Raw genomic sequence first — 10,999 nt, 5'->3', positions numbered from 1 at the left:
CTTGCTATGTAACCAAGGATCCTTTTGCCTCCCATGTGCTGGGATTATATGTGCCACTATGCCTGGTTTATGTGGTGCTGGGGATGAAACCAGGTGTTTTGTGCATGCTAAGCAAATACACTGCCACCAACTGAGCCACATCCCTGGCCGCCAGGAATCTTATCACACCACCGTGTTTTTGTCACTTTGACGGCCATGCCTCAGATCCAGGAGGCAAGGCGTCATCTCTGTGGAAGCTGACCTCCTCTGGAGACATCCATCCAGTCCATCTGGTCATGTCTTCCATTTCATGGACTCATTCTCTTCCACAGCACCAGCAACTCATTTCTGACAGGATTATGCTCAGCTCCCAGCCTGTTCCTAATCTACCCTACCTGACTCGGGTCTCCGGGTCTCCGCAGGTGATGAAGCTTCCCCTTCCATAGGAGAATGGCAACTTCTTGCCTTCTGCCTTCCTCTTCATCTACTCAGAGCCTCTCAGTAATATCATACCGAGTTCTTGAAGTAATTAAGTAATTAGCTCCTCTCCTGGGGATCCTTTTCAACAGTTCCATAAGTAGCAAAGGCACAACAAAGGTAGGTTTTTTCCCCCTCTGTGAGGGTGAATAATTTCTTTAGGGTTTGTTTGCCTTTAGGCGGGGGAGAACTTTTAGCTGGATTTGGGAGTTCCAGGGCAATTAAAGAAAATGGCAGGCAGACAGTATGCCATTCACAGAGCAAAAGAGTCAGAGGAAGGGACACTGTTTGGGGCACCGGATGCTTCCCCCACCCTGTGAAACTTCTCCCTACATAGAAGGTCCCTGGGGGAGATATGTCCTGCCACGCCCCGCCCCAAGACCCAAACATCCACAATCTACGAATGTGGCCTTATTTGGAAAAGGGTCTTGGCTAAGGTAAATAAGTGAAGTATCTCCAGATGAGGTCATCTTAGAGGGTCCCAGGAATCCAATGTCAAAGCCTCAAAGGGCAGAGAAAGCAGCTCCAGGGGTGCTGTGAAGATGGAGGCAAGAGATGGATGCGTTTGGGCACCAAAGGAGACTGGACTGCAGGTCACCTGGAGCTGGGGAGGAAGCTGAAGACGGATCTCCCAAACTTCCAAAGAGACCAACCCTCCTGGTCATTCGACTTTGGAGTTCCAGCTTCTGCACTGTAAGAAAATATAGTTTTGTTCTTTGTTATTTACTGCTGTATTGTATTTTTGGTTTTGTCTTGTTTTTGAAGCAGAGTTTCACTCAGTAGCCCAGGCTGGCCTTAATCCCTCCTGCCTCTGCCTTCTGAGTGCTGGGATTACAAATTTCACAGGTCTGAGAAAGATTCAGGAGGGCCCCTCCCCCAAGGCCATAAAAGCAGTAACCATCTGCAGGGGGAGGACATTCTGACCAGCTAACCTATTTGATGACTCTCAGACCCGTGGAGCTGCCTGTTCATTGTGCACAGATCTCCAGGGTTCCTCCTTTGTCATCTGTGCTGGGGTGAGCTTTTGGTGACGCAGCTGTCTTTGAGTTGCCCATGTTTCTGTCAGTAACACTTCACCCGTCCTCCTGTCAGGGGCCCCAATAAAACTCATTGATCAAGTTTGGACTTTGGTCTGCATTGGGTTCCCTATCTGGGGTGAGTAGAGTGTGTGTGTGTGTGTGTGTGTGTGTGTGTGTGTGTGTGGTGTCTCCCTAGAAATTCTCATACACCTGCATGCACATGTGCATACATACACACATTCACAATACACCCAGATACACACACACACACACACACACACACACTATGAAAATTTGTGGCAGAAACAGGAAACTAACACCCTGGTAGTTCCTCCCTCCCCACCTTTTTTTGAGACAGGGTCTCCCTGTAGCTACAACTGGCCCAGAACTTGCTATATAGACCAGGCTGGCCTCGACCTAGCCTCAATCTCACAAAGCTCTTCTTGCCTCTGCTTCTTGATTACTGGGATTAAAGGTGTGTGCCATCACACCAAGCTGTCGCCCCTTCTTAGACATGACTGCAGGCTTAGCTGAGCTCACCCTGATGCAGGCAGAGGTGTCACTGGGCTGGGTGACCAGCTTTCGGTAGAATCAGAGAGTAGGTGACAGGTGTGTAGGGCTTCTGCCCAACACCGAGAACACAGCATGAAATGGGCTGGGACTACTGGCAGTCCAGTTGGGAAACTGAAATTAAATTATTTTCATGCATCACACACACAAACTCTAGATGGATTGAGGCCAACACGTGAGGAACAAAACATGAGAATATTTAGTTGAGAATATAAGACGATATTTCCGTAATCTCAGTGTCAGACAGGAGATCTTCAACAAGATAAACTCGAATCTTGAAGCATGTGAGTATGTCGAAGCTTTTTTAAAAAAAGTCTCTAGATTCCATAGACAAGTAGGCAGCTGAGCTGGAGGCCAGCAGGAGCTGCCCGCTGTGCAGCATCCAGAACTCACCCGAGCGAACAAAGGGTCAGCTGTCAACTCCATCTGCAAAACAGACACGTAGACGAACAGAGAATTTCCCAGAGTAGAAACAACATGTAGAAGTTTCTCAATCACACACACACTCAAGCAAACACACGTGCACACACCATACATGTGTACACATATGCTTGTACAGACATACATACAGACACAACATCCACACACACATTCACATACGTGCACTCAAGCACACACATGTGCCCATACCATACATGTGCACATATACACACAGAAACACACAACACAAACATATGCATGCACACATGCAACACACACCACACACTCATGCACATTCACACATGCACACTCAAGCACACATGCACACCACACATGTGCATACATATGCATGCACACAGACACACACAGCACAAAAATATGCCCATGCACACATGCAGACATAACAGATACACATATGCAACACATACCACACATATACTCAGGCATTCTCAAGCACATAACACATGTGCATATATGCATGCACACAGACATACACAACACACAAATATACAGACACATACAGGCAACACCACACACAGTCAGGCATACTCACATATACACACGTATACACACACACTGGTCGCATGTATGCAACACATACCACACAGCAGATAAACATACGCAGCACACACACACACACACACACACACACACACACACACCACACATACACATTTGGGAGTGGTACAAATGAAACAGGGTCATGATGTACCTTCATCCATTTGGCAGAAAGAGAGGCACTGGCTTAGTCCAAGCCCTGTAAAGGTAAGAAACAGCAGGATCCTCCTAGCAGAAGGTTGGTAAAACCTGATCTATGCAGTACTAGGGATTGAGCCCAGAGCCTTGTGCATGCTAGGTGAGCACTCTACCAACTGAGCTGCATCCCCAGCCTCAGAAATGTTCCTGTCTAACAAGCCTTCAGGTGCTGCTGCTGCTGGTAGCCCCAGGCCACTCTGGGAACTGCTGACCTACTAGGCTGAGAAAACCAGAAACCATTGAATCGGCCATTGATAGGGGTTAGATTGTGTTCCCTTACATGACAGGGTCACCTTGACTGAAAGCCCTGTGAATGCAACTTTATTTGGAAGTAAGGTCTTTGCAGACAGTCAAGTTGAGATGAAGTTGTTTTGTGGGCTGTCCTCCAATATGACCTGTGCCCTTACCAAAGGAGGATTGGGTGCTGGGACAAAATCCACCAGTGGAGGCTGACAGGAAGGCTTGGGGAAAATGCTATTCACTAGCCGGGGATGCTGGAAGGGAAGAGGGCCGCAAAAAGCAGACCTGCCCCCACTTTCAGAAGGATCTTGGATATGTAGCTTCCAGAACTATAACGATGCTTTTTGGTTGTGTGGTCCACCCAGCTTGAGATACTACACTGTGTGTCCCAGGAAGCTAAAACAGCTGAGGCCAAACAGTGGCTAATTCATTGTAGCACATGAGCAGGTGATGAACAGGAGCAATCAGAGGAGGCCAGCGAGTAAGTAAAAGCGCCTTCTGCTAAACCTAAGAACCTGAGTTCAATACCCAGAACCCACAGTGGAAGAAAACTGACCTCCTAAAGTTGTCTTCTGACCTCCACACATGTACCATGCGTGCATACGCTTGCATACACAAACATGCACACATGATGCATGCACACACTAATAATTCAAGTTACTTTAAAAACAAACAAAAAGAAATGCAAAAGCCAGCTCAGTATCATTTATGTGGTTTGGTTTGAATCTGAAATGTCCCCACAAGCTCATGTGTCTGAAATGTCCCCAATCTGGGGTTGATGTTCTGAGATGCTATGGAACCTTTGAGAAGCAGAGCCTCACTGGCAGACACAGGCCACCAAGGCTGAACCTTGAGGGCTGTAGCCTCTCCTCCTCCTCCTCCCTCTCCCCCTCCTCCCTCCTTCCCCTCCTCTTCTCATTTATTTAGTTTAGAATGTATCCTGATGCTATTCAACCCCAACTTCCCCCTCCCACCCCCTCTAAACACCCCAACATGTTTCCTCCCTACCATTGTTTCTCTCTTTTTAAAAAATATTTTATTATTTTATGTGTACGTGTGTATTGCCTGCATGTAGGTAAGTGCACCCATGTCGTGCAATGCCTGTGGAGGACAGAAGAGGCTGTCAGATCCCCTGGAACTGGAGTTACAGACAGTTGTTAGCTGCCATGTGGGTGCTGGGATTTGAATCCAGGTCTTCTGCAAGAACAACCAGTGCTCTTAACTGCTGAGCCATCTCTCCAGCCCTGCTCTCTCTCTCTTTTTAATAACCCACTGAGTTAAATGAGGCTGCCTGCTAGACTGTTGACTTATCTTGTTGACTTGATCTTGTGCAGGTCTTGTGCAGGTGACCACAGCTGCAGTGTGTCCATGAGGGTAACGTGCTGATCTTTCTTCTGGTCCTGTCTCTGCTTCCTGATCAACCAATCTGTGAGAACGGCACTGCACACTCCCACAGCCAGGCCTTTTCCACCACGATGGACTAAAACTGTAAATGAAAATAAATCTTTCTTCCCTGATGTAGCTTCTGTTAGGCATTTTGTCACAGTGGTGAGAAGTCACGAACATATGGGGACTGCAGAGTAGCTCCGTGGTTAAGAGCACTGGTTGCTCTTTTCTTTTCAATTTTTATTTCTATTATTTTTAATTATGTATATGTGTCTGTGTGCCTGTGGGTATGTACACACGAGTACAGGTGCCAGTGGAGGCCAGAGGCCCTGGGTCCCCCTGGAGCTGGAGTTACAGGCAGTTGTAAGTTGCCCAACATGGGTGCTGGGAACCAAACTTGTGTCCTCTGTAAGAGCAGTGCCTGCTCCTAATTTTGAGCCATTTCTCCAGCTGCTGCTGGTTGTTCTCACAGAGGACCTGGGTTCAGTTCCCAGCACTCACATGGCAGAAAACAACTTTCTGCAACTCCAGTTCCAGGGGCTCCACTGCCCTCTGGTCACCACAGGCATTGCATGGCATGGGTGTACTTACATACATGCAGACAAAACACTCATACACATACAATAACATAAGTTTTTAAAAAGTCATAAACATACTTCCTAAGACTTCTTATTACGCATATGCAAATTTTAAAGTCCCAAATCTGAAATGCTTTGGTCACCAAGAATTTCAGAAAAAGGATATCCAACTGTAATAGTATTAGACCACACACGGGAAGAAAAACAAATCTGTATTTACAGAATTGGAATGTGGCCCTAGACTTTCTGTGAGTTGAAGGCCAGCCTGGTCTATATAGTGAGTTCCAGGACAGCTGTGGCTACAGGGAGACCCTGTCTCAAAAAGACCAAAAAAAATAAATAAATAAAAAAGTTAAACAAGAACAAATGGAAACTCCTGGGTTCAATCCTCAGTACCACACACAAAAAACAAACAAGGTCGAATTGAATGAACAGATACTGCGTGCCGCACAGGGTTGAGTGCCGAGTAGGATCCGGTGCAGCTGGGCCACACACAACACTGAGAGTGGGGTTAGGTTTCTTTCTTTCTTTTTTCTTTGGAGGGGCAGGGGTGGCAGTGAGGGGACTGTGAGACAGGGTAGCCCAGGGTAGCCCAGGCTGACCTTGAACTCTCAGTGCTGTGTAGCCAAGGATGACCTTGAATTCCTGATCCTCCTGCCTCTACTTCCCAAGTGCTTAGAATTCTGGGTGTGTGCCACCATGCTCAATTTATGCAGTGCTGGGGGTGGAACCCAGGGTTTCCTAGTTGCTAGGTACCCATGCTACCAACTAAGAGCTATGTCCTTAGCCCTGGTCATGTTTCTTAAATCCTATCCCTTTTGGGTGACTATCCCCTCCCCTCCCTGAAAATATCATAAGATTTCTCCCCACAGTGGCAGAAAGCAGTTTACCTGCATGCTTAAGCAAGTATACACACACACACACACACACACACACACACACACACACTTCAAAGAGAACAACACGACATAGCAATTTTCTCTCTACTTTTTTTCATAAAGAAACAGTGAATTCAGATCCATCTTTCATGTTGTGGTAATAGAAAAGAACAAAAATACACTCATAATGAAGCTGACAGCCCAACAACTCACATCAGCAGCTTTCAGCCAAACACAAAGCTCAGCGCTTGAAATGCACAGGGCCTGGAAGAAACCCAGAGTAAACAGATCTGAGGAGAAAGTCCAGCCTCCCACACCCTCACATATCAGGGAGCGCTGCATGGGGCTCCCACCTGAGCCTGCCACCCAGGAGAAAGGGGAGCCCCACATGTGGAAGGGAGCAACCCACATTTACAGAGGCCAGGAGCCCAGAGTGCCAGTGTGGAACCAGGCCAGAGAGGACTGGGGACACTGGGTTGGGGACACATGGGAAGGGTGGGGTTCTTTGGTGATGGTGTCAACACAGACCAGCTGTGAACGCCCCAGCCATAGGCAGGTGGCTAAGTAAAGAAACTAAGATTAAAGCATCATTTTATTTGATTCTGATTTTTTTGAATGATATTACGCAATGCTGAGACAATGCATTGACATTTATTATTGTTTTGTTTTTCAAGGTTTTGGTACTGTTGTTTGCTTGCTTGAAGCCCAGGCTGGTTTCAAACTTGACAGCCTTCTGCCTCTGCCTCAAGAGCTGAGGTTACAGGTGTGCACCATCAAATCCCACTTTGGGGTTGGATAATGAGTGCTTACAGGTAACAGCAGCCGAGTCACTCACTGATTTGATGAGCACACACTGTGTGGAGGGCCCAATTTGTGCACCGGGGAGCTCAGCGTGGAGGACACACAGAGTCTGTGTGAAGGGTCAGGGTCCCCGATTGACAGCTGCTGTTTGCTATTTGTCTGTAGCAGCCATGGCTCAGAATGGGCCGTGGGATCAGTTTATTTTCTACTTACAATGGCTCTGGAGCAGAGAAGGTATCGGCAGCCTTCCACAAGGCTGACCAGCTTGTCTTTGATCACCCGGGCCTTGCCTGCTTCTTTTAAAAAATTAATATGGCCAGCTCATGTTAATTAAAATTAACATGTGGTGGCTCACGCCTATAGCCCTAGCACTCAGGAGGCAGAGGCAGGCAGATCTCTGTGAGTTCAAGGCCAGACTGATCTACGTAGTGAGTTCCAGGTTAGCTGGGGCTACAGGGAGACTCAGTTTCAAAATGACCAAAATAATAGTAGTAATAATAATAATAATAATAATAATAATAATAATAATAAACATTTTGTGTGTTTGTGCGTGTGTATGGGTGCACATGCCACAGTGCACATGTGGAAGTCTGAGAATTTATGGGAGTAGGTTCTCTCCTTTCATCATGTGAATCCCTGGGGATCAAACTCAGATCATCAGGCTTGGTGGCAAGTACCTTTACCCGCTGAGTCATTTGGTGGCCCCCTGCTGCTCTAGCCTGAAAGGCTCCTTTCCTGGGAGCCTCTGGATACCATAGAAACAGGGCCGCTGGTCATCTTGCATTTTATAAACCAGGAAACAAGATCAGAAGTTGCTGAGCCAAGGTCAAGTTGCAGAACTAGAACCCAAAACCAGATCCATCAGGATCCACTGCAGCTGGGTGGGGATACAGCTCACAGCCACTCCCGGGAAGCCCCAGGGTGTGCCGTCCACTGAGAAGCTGGGGCTCAGCCCTGGACTGTGGCTGAGAACCAGGCAAGACCATCCATCATAGCATCCATCAGTGCCAGAGTGCTGTGGAGTCCCTGACAAAAGTGATTTGGAAGCCTGGAGCTGAGTCTGTGGAGCTGTTCATTCCTTTGACTAAGGCCGTGCTTGGAAAGCTAGTCTTTACTCCTTTTTTCAAATCACTTTAAAAATATGTATTTTATTTAATGTGTATGAGTGTATTGCCTGCTTGTGTCATGCAATGCCCAATGACGTCAGAAGAGGGCATCAGATCCCCTGGAAATGGGTGGTTGTTAGCTGCCATGTGGGTGCTGGGAATCGAACCTGGGTCCTCTACAAGAGCAGTCACTGCTCTTAATGGCTGAGGCCATCTCTCCAGCCCAGCAATTTTTAAAAGTAAAAACAACTAGAGGGCTAGGGATGTGGCTATGTCAGTGCAGTGCTTATACAGCATGCATGAAGTCTTGCATTTGAGCCCCAGCACTACATAAAACAGGTATAGTGCTGCATGTCTGTAATCCCCGTACTTGGGGAGGTGAAGGCAGGAGGATCAGAAGGTCAAAGTCATCCTTGGCTACCTAGTTGAAGCCAGCCTGGGCTACGTGAGACTATCTCCAAATAAAACAAAACAAAACAAAATAAACCAAATAAAATGAAACAGCCCTGCATTCCAGCCACACCCACCACTTAGCCTCATCCTTTCCAGCCCTGATACTATGTGGTGCTAGGGCTCAACTCAGGGCCTTGAGCCTGTTAGGCAAAGACTACCACCTGAACCACATTCTCAGCCTCCAAAAGGAAGACTTTAAGTTAAAATTTATCTTTTTTTTTTTTGATCTTTTTGAGACAGGGTCTCCCTGTAGCCCCAGCTGTCCTGGAACTCACTATGTAGACCAGGCTGGCCTTGAACTCACAGAGATCCTCCTGCCTCTGCCTCCCGAGTGCTGGGTTTAAAGGCGTGCGCCATGAGAGGCTAGAGAGATGACTCAGCAGTTAAGAGCACTGGCTGCTCTTACAGAGGACCAGAGTTCAATGCCCAGCACCCACATGGAGGCTAAAAACCATACACAACCCTAGCTTGCAGAGAATCCATCACCCTCTTCTGGCCTCTGCAGGCATTGCATATGTTTGGTGCACTTACATACATGTAGGCAGAACACTCCTAAAATAAAAATAAAATTTAAAACTGGTTTGTCCATATAATGGGATTCTGTGTAGTGCTAAAAAGAATAGGAAGTGTTGTGTGACACTCTTCCTGGGGAGAGGTGAACACACATCTACTCACCCCTATAGGGAACTGATGACAAAGTAAGAATCCCACCCAAGTCCAACTTGGTGAACCAATTAGTTTTATTGGGGTTACTTTCAGGAGCATGGGTGAGGGGTCACTTACAGGAGCAGAAATGACTCACAGTGGCGTCAGTGCTGGGAACTGAAACTGGTCTTCTGCAAGAGCAATCCATGCTCTTAACCTCTGAGCCATCTCTCCAACCCCACCCATGCACTTAATTCTATTTATTTATTTATTTATTTATTTATTTATTTATTTATTTATTTATTTTTATTTTCTGTGTATGAGTGTTTTTCCTGCATGTATGTAAATACACATGTCAAGCAATGCCCATGGAGGCCAGAAGAGGATGTCAAATTCCTTGGAACTGAAGTTACTGATGGTTGTTAGCTGCCATGTGGGTACAGGAAACCAAACCTGGGTCCCCTGCAAGAGCAGCCAATTCTCTTAACTGCTGAGTCATCTCTCCAGCCCCCCATGTACTTTTTAAACATTATTATTATTATTTTATTATTTTTATTTTATGTGTATGTGTGTATTGCCTGCATGTAGGTAAGTGCACCCGTGTCATGCAATGCCCTCGGAGGTCAGAAGAGGCCGTCAGATCCCCTGGGACTAGAGTTACAGACAGTTGTTAGCTGCTGTGTGGGTGCTGGGGTTCCAACCCAGGGTCTTCTGCAAGAACAACCAGTGTTCTTAACCGCTAAGCCGTCTCTCCAGCCCCGGGAAAGTGATTATTAAGATGCATTAAGCTGGGCTGGAGAGACGACTCAGCAGTTGAGAGCACTGGCTGCTCTTGTAGAAGACTGGGGTTCCATTCCCAGCACCCACACAGTGGCTAACAATTGTCTGTAACTCCATTTCCAGGGAATCCAATGCCCTATTCTTACCTCTGAGGGCATTGCACACACATGGTGCATTTGCATACATGCAGGAAAAACACTCATGCAAATAAAACGAAAAAAAAATTTAAGGCTATTTTAAGTTGGGTCTGTATAATACACCTATAATCCCAACACTGGAGAGTCTGAGGCAGGAGGATTGCTATGAGTTTGAGGCCAATTTGGGCTACACAGCAAGACCTTGTCTCAAACAACAAAAAAGACTCATTAAGTAAAAAAGTACAGAGCCATGCGGACTAAGCTGATGTGTCTGTAATGACACAGACATGTGAACGTAGATTCCTATATGTATAGACGCTCTCTAGAAGTGTCTATACCCTGGGAGTTTGTAGAGAGCCATGGGTGGTAGTCAACGTAGATTCCTATATGTATAGACGCTCTCTAGAAGTGTCTATACCCTGGGATACCCTGGGAGTTTGTAGAGAGCCATGGGTGGTAGTCGGGGGAAGAGTAGAAAGGACCTGCCTTCTACCCCATGCATTGAGACCTGTGGTTGTGCTAATGGTGTCTCCCGGCAAATACGTCTGCATCCTGATCCCCAGAACCTGTGAATTGGACTGACTGGAAAAGTGGGATTTTGTGGATGCAATTATATTACCTCTAAATGACCTCAGCCTGGATTGAGTGGGCTCTGAACTGGAAGACTGTCTTTGTAAGAGATGCGTATGGCCAGGGATGTAGCTCGGTGTCTAGGACTTGACTAGAATGAGTAAGCAAGGCCTTGGACAGACAGGGAGAGGGGGAGGGGGAAGG

At 46.9% G+C, this 10,999-nt stretch overlaps 1 protein-coding gene across 2 annotated transcripts in view; it reads right to left on the bottom strand.

Moving 5' to 3' along the window:
* Positions 1-643: 643 nt before the first annotated feature.
* The window catches only part of Gan (gigaxonin), a 95,997-nt gene continuing 85,641 nt past the window's right edge, over positions 644-10,999 (bottom strand). For both annotated transcript variants that reach the window (XM_029562293.1, XM_029562295.1), the window contains one exon: positions 644-1,147. In XM_029562293.1, the coding sequence (XP_029418153.1) occupies positions 960-1,147 (188 nt within the window). In that variant the 3' untranslated portion in view covers positions 644-959. The remainder of the gene's footprint in view (positions 1,148-10,999) is intronic.

The sequence above is a fragment of the Nannospalax galili genome, unplaced genomic scaffold, assembly GCF_000622305.1.
Source record: "Nannospalax galili isolate Female #2095 unplaced genomic scaffold, S.galili_v1.0 scaffold2675, whole genome shotgun sequence".
NCBI classification, from domain to species: Eukaryota; Metazoa; Chordata; class Mammalia; order Rodentia; family Spalacidae; genus Nannospalax; species Nannospalax galili.
Note: the sequence above shows the minus strand (reverse complement) of the source record. Positions and strands in the feature narration are given on the sequence as shown.